This window comes from Aythya ferina (genome assembly GCF_964211825.1).
Source record: "Aythya ferina genome assembly, chromosome: 6".
Classification (NCBI taxonomy): domain Eukaryota; kingdom Metazoa; phylum Chordata; class Aves; order Anseriformes; family Anatidae; genus Aythya; species Aythya ferina.
In genome coordinates, this window is record NC_140303.1 from 4,327,249 (window position 1) to 4,347,981 (window position 20,733).

The window sequence follows — 20,733 nt, forward strand, 5'->3', positions numbered from 1 at the left end:
GATATTAATGGAAGATTGTTCTTTTCCTGATATCTCTAGGTTGAAGACTCTCAAGGATCACTTTACTTACTCACTTTACGTCAATGTCTGTCGCTCACTGTTTGAAAAGGACAAGCTGCTCTTCTCTTTTTGTCTAACTGTGAATCTTCTGAAATACGAAAAATTGGTAACTAAAAATAATTTGCAGCTTGGTATGATATATATAAAACTGCATATACAAACTATCAGTAATAGGAATTTAGAAGATAAAATAGAAAAATAATTTTATCTATAATATTTAATCCATAATTGAGGTGTTTGATTTTAATAATTATAAGCATTGAAAAATAATCTGTAGAATAAAATAAATATGTAACAAACAGGTCTGGCAAATCCGAACTAGGTGATAATAGTTTTTCTAAACCATGACTTAAACCTAAGCCTAGCCTATGTTATTCTAACAGTCAACAGTTTCCAAAATTTTGCTATAACGTGTTATAAGTATTCTAACAGCACAGAAAAATGAACTGTAACCATTGATTTAATAAACTACTCATGTTTTTCACTTAGGGTGCTAAATGTGTTTAATTTTTACAAAGTATTCCTGAAAATCAAACACTTATATCAAATGAATTCTATTAATTTCTAGTAATTCTTCATAAAAAATCCTACTAAAGAAATATTTTGTAAGTGAAATACACCCATTTTATCCACGTTTTCTGCAAAATGGTACTTACAGGCGCTTGGGGTTGTTTCTTTCACCTTCATTTAAGATTTTAAACACTTCAAACTTTTTGCGTTGGGGAATACATAGAAGTGAATACTTTAAAGAGCTGACAGTAATAGTCATAGATACAGGAACCTGGATTTACAAATTTAAGCCAAAGAGATTTTGAGATAAAGGAATATTGAGAAAGGAGTGGGACATGTAATAGGCTGATAGCAGTTTTTCATGTTTAGGCTTGAATTGTAGGAAAATGTTTCAAGATATATGGTTCCCAGAAATATATTTTTTTATTCATTCAACATGTTGGGAATTAAAAAAAATGCATCTAACAAATATAACTTTGTCTAAAAATCTAGTCAGTTAAAATCGTTCACTCCCCCAAGTCAGGAATGCAGATGATTCTAAGATATGAGCAGTTCATATCATTTTTTTAGATTCCTTAAATTCATGCTTAACTGAAAGCCAGACACTAAATGCTTTTGAAATAGGCTTTTGGTAGGAAGCTTTTTCAAGTAGTGTAATAATTCAGATAAATGTGTTGATTTTCTACATAATGTACTGAAAACATTTGATTTTATTTATTTAGTCCTGAGAGCTGCGTTTTTTCATTGTAGATTAACGAGAGTGAGTGGAAATTTCTGTTGACCGGTGGGATAGGTTTGGACAATCCCTTCCCTAACCCATGCATCTGGCTTCCTCCACAATCATGGGATGAAATTTGTCGACTAGAAGACTTGCCACAATTCACAAACATTCGTAAGGATTTTATGCGACTTAAGGATGGATGGAAACTGGTATATGACAGCTTGGTATGTTAACATTCATGATAGCTTGCATTGATGAACTAATTAAGACATTGAAAATCTTTATTCAGGGAAAAGAATGTGCTGTCATTTTACATGGTATGTGCTTGCATATATGAATGTAAATATTTAAGCAAATTGTGTGTAGTTGTAGATGATTGCCCATTTGTCATGTGGCTTCTGAATACCAAGTCATGATTTGAATTGGGCTGGAAAAAAAGGCTACAAAACCTACAGTAGTAAGGTGAGAGTGAAAGTTGTTAAACTGAAGGCAACCACTGTGCCTTGTCATGTCAGCCTTTTCATGCTATTATGTAGTATGCTGCTTTCCTCGGTAAATCTTTTAAAAAAGATATCAACAATAACAAACAAAACAATTGCTTTGTAGAGAAACTAGAATGCAATTTCAGAGACCTGTGTTTTATTCCCAAGAATGACAGTCACAGTTATAGTTAATTATGCATGAAAGACTTTATATATTTCCATCACTGTTTAATTAAAATCTAAGCTTTATAGACAAATTCTACTTGACATTTGGGCACTTGCTTTATCTTTAATCTTACTAAGAACATTTTTTCAAATCATACATCCCCTCCCTTCTGCTTCTTCATATATGAAGTGCTCACTGTACACATGCCTCCTTATTAAATGATTTTAAAAACTACCCTCTTTCCTATGGGCACTGTATCTGGCCATAACTGCTTCCAATATTCAGATAATACTGTCCATTTATGCTAGTCCATTGAAACACTTATCACCCTTATTTAAAGAAAGTTTATTATCAATATTCTGCCAAATGGCACAGGATATCTTATGTCCATTTCAAAAAGATTGTTTTATCCATTGTAAATTTCAAGTATTTAGAAATTCTTCCTCTAACAAAGGGACTGAAGGGATGCAGAGAGGAAAAGAACAGATTTTTAGTTGGAAATGCTTACAACTGTATGATGAGAAAAATTAAGGAAACTAATCAGATTTGGCTCCTTCAATTGTCCAGATTACAGGAAAGAGGTGAACAGCAGAAATGAAGTTGCTATATATTTTTGTAAATGCTAAATGACAAGTTGAGAGCTTTTGAGAGCTCTTCGGAAAATAGTCACCAGAACACAGAAATGATGGCCTTAGAAATGGAGATTGAGGAAGAGACAACTTGGTTATGCACTCTGAGATTATAGCTTTTTAAAGCAACACAAAGGTGCTGACTTTCAGAAGTAAAGATTCAAGATCCATGTGACTGATAGTTAGTCAAATTAACAATACTAGCAGTTCAAACAGCTAAACTGAAATAAATAGAAATTTCTTCATTTAAGAGTCATTAAAAAAGAAAAAAACAAGATCTATAGGATCAGATCATCAATTAGCTGACAAAGAATCTAATAATCAGTAACACTGCATCCAGAAACATTGTTACTGAATCCTGAGTGCTACATAAAAAGGTACCTAGAAGAGGTAGATTATCAGGTACCCATAAATAGAAAAAATAATGCAGTGTTCTGGATTCTAGTCTGAAATTAAGTGTCTAAAAGCTGGGAGAAGGAGAGTCAGGGTCCAGGTCTTTTGCAGAATATGAGTTCCATTGTGACTTGATTTGTTAAATCAAAACTGCTCAGAATAGAGTTAGTGCAAGTCTATCTGCATACCCCTGTGCCCAACCCTCTTAGGCTTGCCTGTAGAGGTTCCCCAGCAGAGCTGTAATACCAGCTTCCAGAAAAGCAGACTGAAATGTAACACCTGTTGTGTGTAAGTTAACACATGCCACACAACCTTTGCTATTCTACTCTGATAAGTGCAATAACATAACTGGAGTATTCAGAGGCCATTTACAAAGCAAGCTCTCTGGTGCATTGTTTGACTTAACTTTCCAATTCTTTTTCTTCATTCAGATGCAACCTAATTCATGATTATCAAGTAACACTGTAGTGTAATTGTTACTGAGGAGTGTATGGTTGTCATTGTAATATCAAAGACTGATTGTAATTCAGCTCTAACACAGCAAGAAGTAGGTTAAATACATTTTCATATTTATTCTCTCTTCCACCTTCTTCCTAGAGGTGAAGGGTATATTTCCTATATTCTAAAATGACTAACTTCTCTGCTAAAATAGAAGCTTCCCAGATACAAAGATTTTGAAAAAAAAAAAAACACAGAACACATCAACCCCATTCCTGCAGATTAATAAAAAATGTATCATGGATTAATGTACTGATGTGTCAAATTACAAGATAATTTAGTCCCACTACCTGTACTCCCCAAATGCTCTAAGAAAGCTGGAATGTTTGTGTTTTCAGGATCCCCAGCATGAGAATTTTCCTGCAGAGTGGCAAGACAAGCTGGGGGAGTTCCAAAGGATGCTTATCATTCGCTGCCTGAGACCTGACAAGGTATGTACAAAACTCCCACCTTATTCAAAATTTGTCTTGGAAACCAAAAGGATTTGCAAGTGTGTATTTTAACTGTGTTATCATGGTTTACCCCAGAAGGCAGCTAAGTCACTCTACCCACAGTCAGGTGAAAGAGTCAGGAAGGTAAAAGTAAAAGAACTTGTGTTGATGTAAAGACAGGTTATGAGGTAAAGAAAATTCTCAGGAAGAAGAACACTACCACTCCAAATGTATCTTCTCCTCCTTTACCCCAACTTTTATTGCTGAGCATGATGTGTTATGGCATGAAATATTTGGTCAGTTTGGGTCAGCAGTCCTGGCTGTGTCCACTCCCAGCTCCTTGTGCACCACCGGACTCCTTGCTGGCAAGGCAGCATAAGAAGCTGAGAAGTCCCCAACTCAAAGTAAGCACTACGCAGCAATTAAAATTTGTGTTTTATTACCACTATTTCCGTAAAAAATCCAGAAGACATTATATTAGCTTCCAAGAAGAGAGACTTTATCCCAGCTGAAACCATGAAATAAAACAGGAATTCATTTAATTAAAAAAACAGTCTGAAATTATGACGAGCAGACCTTTTAAATCAGAAGCTCAGGCCATTAGATTAAGTTTTGTTGTGTACCCAAACCCGAGCACTTCTTCCTCAAGGAGGTCTTACAAGCCTGGACTTGCCTTTTTCAATACACCAAGTATTTTTCCCTTCTGCATTTTTTTTTGCTAGATATTACTATGGTAAATTATAACTGGTCTAGGAAGATAATTTAGAGGTAAACAGGAATGTAGATAACATAGGTGCTTAAAAGTAGGGATTACTGTAGACACATACCCATTCTGTTCTATAGAAAGTGTTTTGAAGCAGAACCATTCTGATCTGAGTCAGTCTAGCTCAAAAGCTTGAATGTAGCACAGATCACAATAGTAACTGAGTTATGAATCTTTATTCAAAAAGTTCAACCTATTAAGCCAGAATAAGTATTTACTTAAACATTTTTCATATATTCTCTGACTAATGAGACTAGTAGTAGTTCACTCCTAGCCATAATGACAAGCACATCGTGAAGGATAGGAGTTAGTAGAAACAGTTATGACCTTTGTCCTAGGGAGTATATAAAAAGTTTCCTACACTTTCTCACACAACTATTCAGCTTTACATTACTACTTGCATAAAAATAAGAATATTAGTACCATATGAAGAAGAGAAACTTTCAGAGTCAGTCTTCACATTTCATTTCTCTTGGAAGTTTTTTTTGGACTGGTAGTATGAACTTTCAGAAGTTTGGGAAGTTGGATCAGCATGTAGAAGCACTTGCGGCTCTGGTGTGTATTGATGTTTGGAAAAGATGTCTACAAGACGCTTCCTAGTTGCAGCGACTTCATCTTCAAAAGAGATTATTATGCTTCTGCCAGTCTTGCACTTAAAGCAAAAGATTGAAATTCTCAATTGAGAAATTTAACTGATAAATTCAAAAATGTTCAGAACTTAAATCCTCAAAACCACAATCTACCATTGATTCTAGCTTAGAAGTCTACTTTTGGCTTTGGTCAACAATATGCACTGAACTGCATGAATCTTTCATATCCATACCCATTCCCATTTGATTCAGAAATTCTTCCACCAGCCTTGCCAGTAGGGTTCATTTCAGAGTAAGTTTTTCATTATATCTGGTATGCTTTTGAAGTAAATTGTGAACCCATTGTTTAACTGTATTTTAAATCACATCAGGGAGGGAGACTTCAGTGTTATTTTTGTGAAGAGGCATGATCTCGCTTAGAAAAAATGCATTAAGATATCTATGTTTTTGATCTGCAGCATGCTGCAGATCAACAGCAGCCCTAGTGTGTGGCCCTTTAAGCTATTGATTAGGGCATTCCTGGGGGCAAAGTGTCCCTGCTCAAACCTTCCAGTTTTCTAAATTTATTAGGTAAAAAATAAAGGTATGTGTTGGCCTAGACCCTACTTGTATCTTGGAAGACTGCTCTAAAAAATCCGTTGTTCAGTTATAGTTAAATAACCTCATTTTCACCCTTAGTCCATCTTTTGAGATATCAGACTTCTCCCACTGAGACGTGATTTTATTTTTAAGTATTTGAGTCTGTCATGTATAGAATTTAAATACTTAACCTTTACAGTCACTAGTTATATTTTCAGTACAAAGCCAACAAAGAGATAAGATACAGAGTATGGAGGTACTGTAAATCTGACCTATCAGGGAACTTGTCTCACTTGGTTCTCTATTACTATTCAGACCAATAAGGAGTCATTATCAAAGACTATTAGTCATAGCAACTCAGTTGTGTGTGCTTTTGTTTATGTCAACAGCATGGCATGCACAAAATAAAAGTAGAGAGGATTAGAACTGAAAAATTGTGAAACATTTGAAATAGGCTTGAAAGTCCAGCAGCTTAATTAGACAGTGATTTCATGTAAAGCTGGACACATGAATGAATCAATAGCCTGGTCAAATTGTCTTGTCACATGTGGTTTTCACCCCTCCTGAGAAAGATAGAACTGCTTATTATAGAGTTTCCAGGATTGATTATCACACAAGATAATTTCTGCTGAAATGGAAAAACATGTCTAAAGGAACCAGGTTTCCTTTCATAAGCTAGACAGGATTGAGAAGCATTTAGGTTTCATAGCCAATAACACACATTATTCATTACTTCAGAGTAAGGCCTATTCTAGCCCTACACCACCATCCCTTGCTAATGCTTGGAAGTCTTAAAGACAGAAATTCTTGTAAGATGCAATGGTAGACTGTAAATATTAAGATCATTTGGTCAACACTTACAAGGAAGGTTCTTAGCCGTGTCATCTCCAACACATAGTATTCCTCCACTGTCAGGTCATCAAAGTTCTTAGTAAGAGATAAAAAGCCACAGCTGTGACTTTTTGTGTGTTCCTCCCTGCAATGTAAATACAGAAGAACAGATATTAAAACCAGGAAAGTTACATTTCCAGAGATGAACTTAAATCAGTCTCTTTAGTACCTCTACTACCCATTAGTAGAAAAATTATCTTATAGAAGACATGAAATAGACTTTAGTGATCTCAGATACAAGCTAGCTGCTTTAGTTGTGAGCCAGGAAGATTACAAGGGAAGATCTAGATTATGTTTACAATGTTGAGAGAATCTTCTGCTTTGTTGAAGCAAAAACACTCTTTGGAGGCAAAAATCTAAGAACTGAAAAGTTGCATGGGGGTATAATTAGAAAATTAAGTATTTCAAGGTTACTGTGTAAGATAAATTTTCAGTAGGCATCAGTTTAGTTAACTGTTTGGAAAATTGGTAGTTTTAGAATGAGTAAGGGGACGTTGCCAAAGATGTGGGGGGAAATACTTGTACACTGTTACATCCGTGCTTACCATGGGTCATCATTTGGTTTCCAGCCCTTTAGTTCTATCAAGCAAAAGAAGCATTTCACCACATCTGGTTCATTTGCATTTGGACAGTGTACAAAGCCCGCCTTTGCCATCTGCAAATGACAGTTTGGAAGTTTAGCTTGATCCAACAGTGAACAAAACTGAACTGTTTCAGAGAGCTTGCATGAATGCCTTTTCCCACAGTATCTATCAGCAGAGATCAGGCTGAAAACAAATTAAGTGAGGACTGCAAGCAGGCAAATAAAGCAACTAGTAAAGGAACAGGGAGTAGGCTAGAAGTAGTGAACAAGTTCCTGCGTAGTTATGGTATCTGCAAACTACCAGAGTAGCTTTGTTCTTTCAGTGGTTAGTCAGTGGCAGCTACACAAGCATTCTGCTAACAGCGTATGAGATCCACTATAGCCAGGAATTTAAGGAATATTTTCAGAGAAAACACGTAGCATAAAACTATGACCGTAGAGAACCTTTATATTTCAAGTATGTAAGTTTAGTGCTACATTTCTTATCTTTACATTTTACTGTCACTTTTGAATCACATCCGGTAAGAACATTAAAAAGTAAGATAAGCTTGTTTCAGTTACTGAACTTCACACCTTCTCAGATAACTCCTACAGCATGCCTTATCTGAGATCCAACCCGAAATCTGGATGCATGTGCCAAAGTAGAATTGAGGCCTCTTTTTTTTTTTTTTTAAAAAAAAAAAGGCTCAAATTAAAGCCTACAGGGACTTAAAGCATTTTCTAAAATTGATTTTTTTTTTAGTCATGATCATTTTGCTACTCCATCCTTCCTAAAGAACAAGTAGTTGCTAGGATGACTCCTAAAAGAAAATTTGCAAGCAGAAACAATACTTAGTACAAGATGTTAATTTTTAAGTGACAAAAACAAAGAAGTAAAGGCAAGAAAAGTAATTATACTCAATTCTGTAGCTAGACTAGTGAACTGACCAGACAGAAACAGTCATCCTAGTACAGCATCTCTGAGAAGGGAACAGAAGAAAGTACTCAGATTTTCATCTCAGGCTTATGTACTGGGTCTGGCAGGGATGGAGTTAACTTCCCCTGCAGCAGCCCATACAGTGCTGTGCTTGTAGCTAGAACAGCAGTGGTATCACACCAGTGTTGTGTCTGCTGCTGAGCAATACAGGCACAGCATCAGGGTTCCCTCTAATGCCACCCCCTAGAGCCAGCAGGCTGGGTATGGGCAAGAGGTGAGGAAGGAACATCACCAAGGCAGTTGACCTAAACCAACCAAAGGGATATTCACAGAATCATCTAGGTTGGAAGAGACCTCCAAGATCACCAAATCCAACCTCTGGCCTAACACTAACAAGTCCTCCACTAAACCATATCACTAAGCTCTACATCTAAACGTCTTTTAAAGACCTCCAGGGATGGTGACTCCACCACTTCCCTGGGCAGCCCATCCCAATGCCTCACAACCCTTTCGGTAAAGAAGTTCTTCCTAACATCCAACCTAAACCTCCCCTGGCACAACTTCAGCCCATTTCACCATACCATATGATGTCACACTCAGCAATAAAAGGTAGAAAAAAGAAGAGGGGAGGGGTGGGCTCTCACTGTGAAAACATCTGTCCTTCTGGACAACAGCTACACACATTGCTTTTGCACCTTTACTTGTTGTCGTTTTCCCCTTTTCCTTTAGGGAAGTTACTTAATAATAATTTTCCCTTTAAACTCTCCTTATCTCAAGGAATGAGTTGTTTATTTCTGTTTCTTCTTACCTTCCTCTTCTGAGGAGGGGAAGTGAGAGAGCTGTTGAGGTGGAGTTCAGCTGCCTAGCAAGGTAAAACCACCACAGCTTAGCACAGGCCTGCAGCTCTTCTTGAACATGAATACATTTAACAACAACTTTATGTTCAGTCATAGTACACCAAGAATAAGATGTAGTTAAAACATCCATTTTCAGACTTACATTCTCTGGAGTGCACTTGCAGTTCTTCACAAAAGGCCAATTTGTAAAGGTTTTTAAACGGTTCTCATACTCATACATCTCTTTAAAGTCCCTCAAAAGCTTAGAGGAGGAAGTAAGCTCTTGCAATAACATCTCCATCTAAACAGCCTGTAACTGGTACAGCCTAGAGCCTCTACCTACTTCCTGCTCTCGAATTTAAGGTACTTTACTAATTGGTTACACATTGCACCTGTGTCAGAGTAGACTTTAAGCACAAGCACAGGTGATTCTATGAACAGGACAATCAAGAGAAGTGAACCTACTTTTTTTTTTTTCCTGTCACATTCTATATACTTTGTCATACATTTATTAACTGAAAGCACCTAAACAATATGAAAAGTAAAAGTTTTATAATTGAAATGTTAAAAAGCAAGTTAAAAAAAATAGAAATTTCATGTATCTTTTACATTAACAAATTAAAAATACACTGGTTATGACCAAAGACGTTGGATTAACGTTGCTGTTCAAAACCTTTAGCATTTCTTGCATTTCATGTTCAGAGATCAAATCTTAGTAGAATGTTTGCAAATACTATTGCAATTCTTTAAAGTGGAAGTAAAAATTATAAAATCTTTACCATGTGTTTTAAAGTTATTCAGTCCAGAGACAAAATAAATAGTGATATTTAAGAGAAATATATCTACAACTGTTCACAGGACCAAAGACTGAAGCTATCTTCTTATAAATTGTCTCTTGTTCCTGCTGCAGAGCCCCCTTAACTTCAGTAGGAAGTAAAGCCATCAATGCATAGAAATTGGTACACAGCAGTTTGCTAAGTCAAGATACTTTAGACGTGCTCAGTTATGAGACTGGAAAATTGAAAGCCACTCCATAATACAGAGGAGGGCATGCAGAAAAAAAAAAAAAAATCAAGCTTCTTATACAAACACATTAGTCTGTCCAGATATGGGGACAGAAATGATATCAAGGGTCATTTGCATAGGACTTCCTTTTTCATCCTTCTTAGAGCATCTTCGAGCTGAGGCTTTTTTTGCCTCAATTTACACATGCTAAATCATTGATTACTCTGGGACTGCAGTTGTGCCTACTATTCCATACAGGAATAATGTTCTCTACATTTATATTAAAATGTTAAGTGTAATAGATGTTAATGCTTACACATAAATAGGAGATTTAAATTCTCTTTTTCTTTTTTTTTTAGATTATACCAATGGTGCAGGAATTTATCATTCACAACCTGGGCCGTTCATTTATTGATCCACCTCCATTTGATTTGTCAAAAGCATTTTCTGACAGCCACTCTTGTGCACCACTGATATTTATACTTTCTCCTGGTGCTGACCCCATGGCAGCCCTTGTTAAGTTTGCTGATGATCAGGTATTTTAATGATGATATGTGTGTTCTCTTTAACACAAAGCACTAATTGTTTTGGATTGGTTTTCGGAATGATTTGTCTAGTGTTTGTAAGAATTTTTTATGTTAAATATTTTGGCATAGTCTTCAAAGTTGTGATATAATAATCCATTTAATTGGCTTGTAGAATCTCAAATGGAAAATGGAAGAAAAAAATGTAATGGTTTAAACTTTCACTGTAATGAATCTTATCCAAAAATGGTATGTTTTCTAGTAAGCATTACGTGCTTTTTTTTATTTTTTCTTCCTAATACACATACATGGACCTGATTGTAAAGCAGTGTAGTAATACAGGATCTTAGTATTTCAGGTGAAATTTACACCTCAGAATTCAAATGTGGATTTTTTTCATTTGCTTTGGCCATTATTACTATGGTGTCTAAAACAAACAAACAAACAAAAATCCCCAGTGTAGATCAGTAGTTATGGAAAGTGTATTGTTATAACAATACAAAGTTGTTGAGTTTTGCTAAGATGTATTTCTTGCACTTCCTGACTGCTACTCCATCAGAATTCTGTGCTATTGAGAATGACAAAGATCTTCTACTTCAAATCTCCAGTCACCAAGCTGTAAATATGTCCTGCATTTTAAAATGGATTGTCTACATGCTTAAAGAACATTCTGTTTTCAGGAGTGTTTTGAAAATGTCAGAATTGTACAGCTCAGTATGAAATGGATGTGTAGTGTAGCATTTTGCTGGGAGATGATAGATAAGAAGTTTTAGTCAACTGGAGTGACATGAAAAAGAGATTTAAACTGGATTTTAAAATATATAGTACATGAAATATTTCAAGAATATGTGCAGTTGTGAACTCTAACACCAGAAGGTTTGTTGTATTTATGCAATAGCATTCTTACTTATAATGTGCTACAATGCAGGGATACAGTGACACAAAGCTTAGTTCTCTGTCACTTGGTCAAGGCCAAGGCCCAATAGCCATGAAAATGATAGAGAAGGCTGTAAAGGAAGGAACGTGGATAGTTCTGCAGAACTGCCATCTAGCAAGCTCATGGATGCCGACACTGGAAAGAGTCTGTGAGGTAAAAAATAAGTATTCTTCTACCAACTTTTGGAGGCATGTCTGATCCATCTAGGCAGATGAAAAGCCAACCTAGAATCATAGAATATCCTGAGTTGGAAGGGACCCACAAGGATCATGGAGTCAAACTCCTGGGTCCGCACAAGCCTACCCTAAAATTAGTGTCTGAGAGTGTTGGCCGAATGCTTCATAAAGTTCGTAAGGCTCAGGGCCATGCCCACTTCCCTGGGGAGCCTGTCCCAGTGCCCGACTACCCTCAGTACAGAACCTTTCCCTCACACCCAGTCTGACCCTCCCCTGTCTGAGCTCCATGCCGTTCCCTTGGGTCCTGTCGCTGTCCCCAGAGAGCAGAGCTCAGCACCTGCCCCTCTGCTCCCCTCGTGAGGGAGCTGCAGTGAGGCCTCCCCTCGGCCTGCTCTGCCCTGCTCTTGGCTGAACAAACCAAGACCTCAACCACTCCTCATCCATCTTCCCCTCCAGACCCTTCACCATCACCATCTTTGTAGCCCTCCTTTGGATACTCTCTAACAGTTTGATGTCCCTTCTATACTGTTGTGCCCAAAACTGCACACAGTACTTGAGGTGAGGCTGCACCAGCTTAACATACTTTGTGACAATTCCCATTATATAAGGGGAATCATCACATATTGGTTCTGTCTATCTCCATCTGCCTACTGGAGAAGGAAGTGTTCACAAACACTATGGATCTTGTGCATTCCTTGAATAGTAAAGGCCAGCCACTACAGCAGTCTCTTTAGACCAAAAGCTTTCTTTATATGTTGCTGCAAAAGAGCAGTAGACTAAAGAATTTTACACTTGAACATCTGGAGGTTTCTAAAGACATGAAAGAGTACATTTCTTGCTTTTTATACTCTCTCTTGACTTAATCATTTTCTGACGTTAATAATTTTTTCATATTATTACTATAGCCCTTCCCAGAAGAGCTATACAACAGTAAATATGCAAAATATACATGCCATTGTTCTTGCAGTGCATTTTTGTTCATCCATCCCATAATCATACACAGAGCAAACAAAATTTAGCTCAAAATACTGATGCCTTGAAAAAAAAAATGCTCCAGATGTAGAATGGAAGTTATCATAATTGTGAATCTCACTATAATCACATACAAGCATTTAAGAAATTAAACTTTGGACTTGTGTATTTTCCACCAAAAAACAGTAATTAAAAAAAAAAGCTTTAGTAATAACACTTAAGCTGTATATTCAACTCTCATGTTTTCTAATTGTTTTTAATGTGTTTATTGCAGGAGTTAAACCCCGATACAACACATCCAGATTTCCGAATGTGGCTCACCAGTTACCCATCTCCTACTTTTCCTGTGGCTGTACTGCAGAATGGAGTGAAAATGACTAATGAAGCACCAAAAGGTTTACGGGCTAATATAATTCGTTCATACCTGATGGACCCAATATCTGATCCTAACTTTTTCAACAGCTGCAAAAAAACGGTTAGAATGTATTGGTGATGTTTCTTTGTAAAACAGTCAAAGACAACTCTGACGATTCTGTATATATGCTCTGGGGAGAAGAAAAAAAAAAAGTACCAAATTAAATAGTTGTCCTTTGCTATAATGAAACTGGTTTTGAGTAATCAGAGTAGTGAAGTAAATTTGATTTTTATTTTACTGCTCGCCACCTACTTCTTCAATTGAGTTGTTTTTGTGGCATGGTATTAAGGTTATGTCTCTATAACACACACACACAAAAAGTTATTTGCTATTACATATCTGCTGCAAAGTTCTGGAATCTTGTATTCATTTATGTGAATGCTCTTTTAGCAAGTGATTAGTCCAAAAAGGCAAAATTAAATCCACTGTTTAATTGAGAGGGCCATGTGATTGCACTGCATGGTTTATAGAATGCTTAAGTAAATGTCTTTCCTATGTCCCTTTTTAAGTAGGACTCAGAAACCACTGCTTTCATAATTAGCTTTCTGTGTGCATGAGTATTTGGCCCAAAATATTTTACTTGTTGTTGTTGTTAATATATAATAAATAGCACAGTTCTTTTAATTGTGGTCATCTACTTTGCTGAATATTCTCAACTGAAAACAAACCAAACCAAATCTTCCTACCTGAAGATTTCTTTAAAGGCCTGAAATCTTTCTTGATAAAGAAATGCAGGACTAGTGTGTGAACTGTGTTTTATAATATGAAGGTGTAAAAAAAATTCAAAGATCTTATATACAAAGTTGTGCATGAATGTTATATAGCTTACATACACATGGGTATATAGCTTTAAAAATTGATTTGAGGGTTCACACTGGTTTAAAAGAAAGTTTAAAACCAATGTTTTAAAAAATCTGATGACTTCCTGCTGAAGGCCTTTTTTTGTGTCAAGAAATGCTACCCATGAATCACAAATGGTATGTTACTGGAGCAGGAGCTTCTGGGTTTTGAGCAAGTCAAGACATGAGGAAAAAACGAAACTGTTAAAATGTTTAAAACTGACATTAATTATTCATGTTGTTGTGTTTGGTTTTAAGGCTGAGTTTAAGACATTGCTGTACGGCCTCTGCTTCTTCCACGCACTGGTGCAAGAAAGGCGGAAGTTTGGGCCGCTGGGTTGGAACATTCCATATGAGTTCAATGAGACTGATCTGCGCATCAGTGTGCAGCAGCTGCACATCTTCCTTGACCAGTACACGGTACAGAACCCTCCCACAGCCCTGATTGTGCCCTCTCATGCATGTTCTAGGACTGTTCGTGCATGTGCCAGTGCAGCTCAGTGTTGCCATGGCAACAGTTTTAGTAGGGCCCAGTGATTTAGAAACTCAGGCCTATTTGAAGTAATGCCAACAGTGTTCATTTTAAGTGGTTAGCATACCATGATCAGTATATAACTAATGTGGGAAACTTGGCAGTTTAGATGGCAGTTTAGAATTTCTTCCTTGCAAAACACAGCAGACTATGTTCCACGTTGTTGCCTTATTCATTGGAATCGTATCCTGTCTCTAGACAGAAGCTGGGGGATTCAGCTCATGGAGCTTTTGTTGCAAACTGTAAAATATCATACCGAACTAATCCCTGTGATTTATTTACTCAGTGATAGAAATTCTAGATGCTGGACTGTTGTAAATGAATAATTAACTTGATCTCTTTAAATGTGGCACATGACTTTCCTTCCTTGTTTGTTGAACTAGGCAGTATTTCGTACAATATTCTCTGGAATTTGCTAGCAAGACCTGATACTACTTTGCATTTCAGCTTCCTAATCAAACTACTGTAGCTACTGCCCTTTAAAGTATGGCTGCAGGTGTTATTGTTAAACCACTGTCAGCCTGGAGTGTTTTTGGTTATTGGTATTGTTAATAGATAACTTGTGATACAGAATGAGAAAACAATGTCATTAAGTCATGGGTGTTCCCTTTCCTTTTGGGGGCCGGGAGGGGGGGGGGGGAGAAGAGGAAGGGGAAGCAAAGTGTGCCGGGGAGGGGAGGATGACCTCCTCTTGTATGATAATTTATGAGCTAATGCATTGACTAACAGAAGGGGCTCAATTTGCTCCCAGAAAAATTAATGACTTGTTTGTAGAGACCAGATTTCTCTGTACTTTCTTCAGCTGGTTTATTTTATCCCACTCCTTATCATACCACTAGCTCTTGGCCCTTAATTTCTGTAAAGAATGCTTCATATAACCCATACATCGTTCCTTTCATGCTCCTACGAAGCCATCTGCTCCCAACCTCAGGACTTTATTAATTGTTGTCAAAAATAAAACAAAAAAACATGTCTCTGTATTAGCACAGAAGGCTTGCTGGAAAGGACATGTCCCTGTTTGTTGTTCATTGAAGAATAATACGACTATAGCATAGCTACAGCCCTCTGACAGTATCCCTATTTATTTTACACATACATATAGCCAAGCAATTACAGACTGTTCTAGAAAAGCTCTTCATAAACCCAGGGAGTCCCACTTCCATTAATGTGGAAAATGTTGGCACTATTATTCTTCACAAGATGCCACACTGTTTGATTTGATGGCTTATTAAAGTAGTTGAACATCAGGAGATTAATGGTACCAGTATGAACTAACAGGAAAATAGCAATTTGTAAAGTTTCCTGAGATTTCTGGATGACTTACAAATAAATTACAGCCATATTGGTATGGTTTTCCAGATAAGTGCTAGGCTGTGGCTCAGAGCATTCTCTTGCCTTTTTTTTTTCTAGGAGGTGCCATATGATGCCCTTCGCTATATGACTGGAGAATGTAACTACGGTGGCAGAGTCACTGATGACTGGGATCGGCGTACACTCCGTAGTGTTCTGAACATGTTCTTCTCATCGGAAATCATTGAAAACACAGATTATAAATTTGATTCAAGTGGCCTTTATTTTGTTCCTCCTGAAGGAGATGTAAGTATCTGAGAAAATTGGAATTACAAACTTACTTTAAAAAAAAAAAAAAAACTTTTGCTCACATTGACAAGTGCTTCAGTGCTTACTGCTGTCATTGCTCACTTGTGTGGCAAAATCCCCCATTCTATTAGGTGCTTCAGTGACTTTGAAGTAACAATAATGCAACACAATGTCAATGTAATGTAACATTAAAAAAAAATGCAAAAGAAAATCCCCAACTAATACTAATTTGACTCTGGGCTGTATGAGACAGCACACTTGGGGGACAGTGAGAAACCTAGACTGCTAAACTTAAAGCCACTAAAAAGTAGGTGTACGAGAATGAGCTGTTCATATCTGCTAGTGGTAGAAAGGACCTACATGTAGGTATCGGCTTATCACACAGTAGAGTTATGTGAAATATCAGCAAAATGCCTACATAGACAGCTCGCAAGCAGTGGGCCCAGAAAAGGTCTGGAGTTTCTTGCACTAAGCATTTTAAGAGAATTTCCAACAGCTGTCAAAATTTAAAAAACAAACAAACAAACAAACATTTAAGCAAAGCCAATCTTGATTTCAAAGAGAATAGACCAAAGGAATTTGAGAGGTGCAGACAACTCCTGCGTACATCCTTTTATATCTTTTAGTTTAGACAGTGTACAGTAGAAAAGTTTGTAGTGGTTTTGAAATAGAGCTTGTGGCCTGTCATGAGCTGTGTGTCCATGTCTACAGCCTAAGTCTAGAGCCTTTTCTTCCTCTTCTTCTTCTTCTTCTTTTTTTTTTTTCTTCCAGTACCAAAGTTATATTGAATATACAAAGACACTTCCACTGAATCCTTCCCCAGAGATATTTGGAATGAATGCAAATGCTGATATCACCAAGGATCAGTCAGAAACACAACTGTTATTTGATAACATTCTTCTTACACAGGTATGTAAAAAGACTCAAAACCACACACCATCTTAGCATAACCTTTTATTCTTTCTATACATTAGTATGCTCATATTATTAACTGTGCCTTATTATTTTGGATTGTCATCCTAGTGAAATTGTTATTCCACTTAAAAAAAAAACTTTTAAGGTTTTTATTTTTGTATTTTTCTTGCCTGTCTTCCAAAGGAAACACAGCTTCTGTGATTGCACAGTCAATTTACATTACTTCCACTCTCCCACCATCTTTTAAAATTTTTCAAAATTCTTGGCCAGTTTCAGTCCAGTTTGTAAGTCAGGTACAATCTAGATATTACGGTTCCTATAAGCCTCATGAAGAACTGAATATAGAGGGCAAGAGATCACACCAAGGGAGAGTGAGACAACTAGGTGCTACTCTGTCACTTGACAGCAGCAGGCCTGCCGATGGCACTCACAGCTTCTTCAGAGATGCAGGCAGAAAGGTTCGTTTACAGTGGAAGCAAGATTTTGGTAAGCGAAATTAAAAGGTCGAAAACCTGTAGGAAACCAGACTTTGATAGTTGTATGCTAATAACTTCTTGCAATAATACATGAAATTATGAACAAATTCATTTCAATCACGGGGGAACTGAGTTGGAACTGTAACAATTTTTTTAAACAATGTGTTTAGAACAGCTCTATTTTCCTGTATTTCAAGTACTTTCTCCCAAGTTCTCATTCTCAAAATAAACCTAATTTTTTGTCTCTCTTTAGTCTCGGGCATCTGGTAGTGGTGCAAAATCCACTGATGATGTTGTTCATGAAGTCACAGGTGACATCCTGAGCAAACTTCCTTCAGACTTTGACATTGAAGCAGCAATGAGAAAATATCCAACCACTTACACTCAAAGCATGAATACTGTGCTTGTCCAAGAGATGGGACGCTTTAACAAGCTACTGCAGACAATACGTGACTCCTGTGTTAACATCCAGAAAGCAATAAAGGTGAGCCATACGATTAAGGGCACTTAATTAGACCCTACACTTGATCTCAGAGCTATCAGTGCAAGTACTTAAAAAACTGCCCCTGAAGTCCGATTCAGGTCACTCAGACACTAGAAGTCTGGATTCCAACATGATTTATTGATCTGTATCTTAAAAGTGATAGGAGTATGGGGAATATACAAATGTTATTGTGCCTAGAGAAACCAAACAATAAAGTACGTTTAGCTATGGATTTTTTACCAAATGAACAGTAAACAGGTTCACAATCTTTTTGTGCCTTAGTAACATAAAAGAGAGAAGCACCTCACAATTTCTTACAGATAAAGACAAATATTCTCAAGACGTCAACTGGAACCCTCAACAGGAATAATTTACTGTCTGAAGTCAACAGTTGTTCTCAGTGGGAATTGAAAGCTACAGCTGTGTAAAATACAGGGTGGGGAGCAGGGAAAAGTCAGTTTGGATTTTTTTTTTTTTAAATCTATCCAATATTACCTTGAGGGTGATATTTTGTTTGTTTTTAATAAAAACAGAAAAAATCCACAACCCCTCTCCCTCGTAAAGCCAAACCACAAGCTGAAAAGTTGGCCAATTTAAAAAACTTACAATGTTGCAGTTTTGAGGACATTTTAAATAATACTATAAAAACATTTACATTTAGTAGTAACTCAGTAATTCACACTCAGTAATCACTCATATTTCTGAGGAGGGATGATGAATGCTGATTTCCCATTCTGGGCAGTTTCTTTCCAAAATGGTCTATCGGCCTTTTTCCTGACCAGTTTAGTGACTGACTACTAGCTCTGACCACAGTAACTTTTGAATTAAATTCATCACATCCATTCTTCACGTTTTAAGGGTTGTTCCTGACTTAACTAGAAGTTGGTAACATCTGTTAGACAAAGAGTTGTGTAATTGTTATAGCAAGGCTGTTGAGACAAAGTATTCTCCTATTTTCCCTTCCCAAAATTATTTTAGGGACTAGTTGTGATGTCTGCTGAACTGGAAGAAGTGGTAAACAGCATTTTGAAAGCCAAAATTCCAGGCCTATGGATGAGTAAGTCTTACCCAAGCCTCAAGCCTCTGGGCAGCTACGTGAATGACTTCCTCAGTAGACTGAAGTTCCTACAGGTAAGCACATCCCATGTATGCAATTTGTTCAACATCACTTATTATTTTATCTCTTGTTGTCAGGAGGAATCTCCACAAGTGAACGCACACATGAATGACACTAACATGTAACGTTCAGTCCATTTGTGCACCTGTTTTGGTTAGTTGCTTGTTCATCACAGCATCTAGTGAAGCACTGTTATCTTGCCACATACCTTACACCACATAAAGTGAGGTGTAGTGCATCAGTATTACTGTATGACGGACGCCAGAATTGGCCTTCTGAAGTGAATTTACTAAGGGCATCTTAAACTGCACATAGATCTTTGTGGTGGTAGGGAAGTTAAATAAATAAAATAGAACTTTGGGAGAGGCTGTTGAATTCCTTTTCCAAATAGCAAGTTTAAATCATTAAAGTGTTATAACATGAAATCTTTTATTTATGTTGAAGTCAAGTAATAGCTTACAGTAGATAGACCATGAGAGGAGAAAGCTGGCTGAGTGAATGAGAATCAGTGGGGTCCCTTCACTGGTAAGGCTACAAATTCCCCAAACTGACTTTAAGTGACTAATACAGAGACTGAGCACTATTCTGTGCCTTAGTGACCTCCATCAGCTGAAGACAATTGATGTTTATCACCTAATAAGACCATGAGACCATAAACACCATATGCCTTTAATGTAGAAGACTAAACTGACAGTCCAACCCCCCAAGATAAAATGTGCAACTTGTTCCAAGCTCCCTCCTGTGTACCTGCAAAAAGGTCTTGAGATAGACAAAAGATCCTGAAACAAAAATAAGAATTAAAAAAAAAATATAAAAAAATCATCTGGTTTCAGTTATAGTAACATATTCACAAATTCTGCATTTGCAGAGAACCTCTGTTTTGGTTTTTTTGGACCCTGTCACCACACCTCAGTAACTTCCACTTTAATGCGTAGCACGTCTGACTGCAGTACTTATAAAGAATAAAAGTGACATTTCTTGAACAGAATCCAGGACAGATATTAAACTTGTATGAAGGAGAAACTGCCATTATCTATAAGGATTTTGTTTATTTCTTTGGATGGAAACTAACCAGAAAGACAAGTACTTTGGTAACCATTATAATTCTCTGCAGTAATGTAATTGTAATGCATTTTTTTTTCTGACATTGTTCAAAACTCATGTTTACAACAATTGTTCTAGTTATGTGTACAACAACCAGAAAAATGTCTTCTTGGATGAAGTATTAACCATTGCTATAGACCTCACTTATATTACACCTAAATGCAATGAAATCCAGCATTCAAAATTTTTTATACACAAGTTTCCGCACTGTATGCTAGGGGAAGGGGGGAAGGGGGAAAAGGACACCCCTGTATCCCCCAAAACCAGATTTTAATTAGGCCATTGCATTTTCTTCCTCATAAGGAACTCACCCACCCTCATCTTCAACTTGCTGCAAGTGCGTGTGCACCCACACACAACATGCAACATTGACCCTGGAAGGGAAATCCAATGAAGAAAAGCAAAGCCTGAAAAAACAAACAAACAAAACAAAACAAAACAAACCTGCCACCTGCATGAGGAAACAAAGATCATCATGCTGAAAAGCCTCTGATAACAAGAGAGAAAGGGTGACTTGAACATACATTTGATGAGCTTACATAGATGATGCAAGATTAACAGACTAACTCATTCACATTAGCTAAGAACTT

The 20,733-nt window shown here is 37.0% G+C and overlaps 2 protein-coding genes across 4 annotated transcripts in view; one reads left to right on the plus strand and one right to left on the minus strand.

Annotated features, from left to right (window-relative positions):
• DNAH7 (dynein axonemal heavy chain 7) overlaps positions 1-20,733 on the plus strand; it is a 112,295-nt gene that overhangs the window by 87,301 nt on the left and 4,261 nt on the right. For all 3 annotated transcript variants that reach the window (XM_084523564.1, XM_084523563.1, XM_084523565.1), the window contains 11 exons: positions 40-166; positions 1,321-1,515; positions 3,798-3,890; positions 10,413-10,589; positions 11,506-11,667; positions 12,937-13,137; positions 14,175-14,336; positions 15,859-16,044; positions 16,819-16,956; positions 17,692-17,922; positions 18,901-19,053. In XM_084523564.1, coding sequence (XP_084379690.1) covers positions 40-166; positions 1,321-1,515; positions 3,798-3,890; positions 10,413-10,589; positions 11,506-11,667; positions 12,937-13,137; positions 14,175-14,336; positions 15,859-16,044; positions 16,819-16,956; positions 17,692-17,922; positions 18,901-19,053 — 1,825 coding nt within the window. The remainder of the gene's footprint in view (positions 1-39; positions 167-1,320; positions 1,516-3,797; positions 3,891-10,412; positions 10,590-11,505; positions 11,668-12,936; positions 13,138-14,174; positions 14,337-15,858; positions 16,045-16,818; positions 16,957-17,691; positions 17,923-18,900; positions 19,054-20,733) is intronic.
• LOC311438748 (baculoviral IAP repeat-containing protein 5.1-like) lies at positions 4,315-9,386 on the minus strand. Its single transcript, XM_084523572.1, has 4 exons — positions 9,212-9,386; positions 7,259-7,368; positions 6,684-6,798; positions 4,315-5,305 (listed from the first exon to the last, which is right to left on the minus strand). The coding sequence occupies exons 1-4, from the start codon at positions 9,347-9,349 to the stop codon at positions 5,117-5,119; spliced, it is 552 nt and encodes a 183-aa protein (XP_084379698.1). The 5' UTR covers positions 9,350-9,386; the 3' UTR covers positions 4,315-5,116.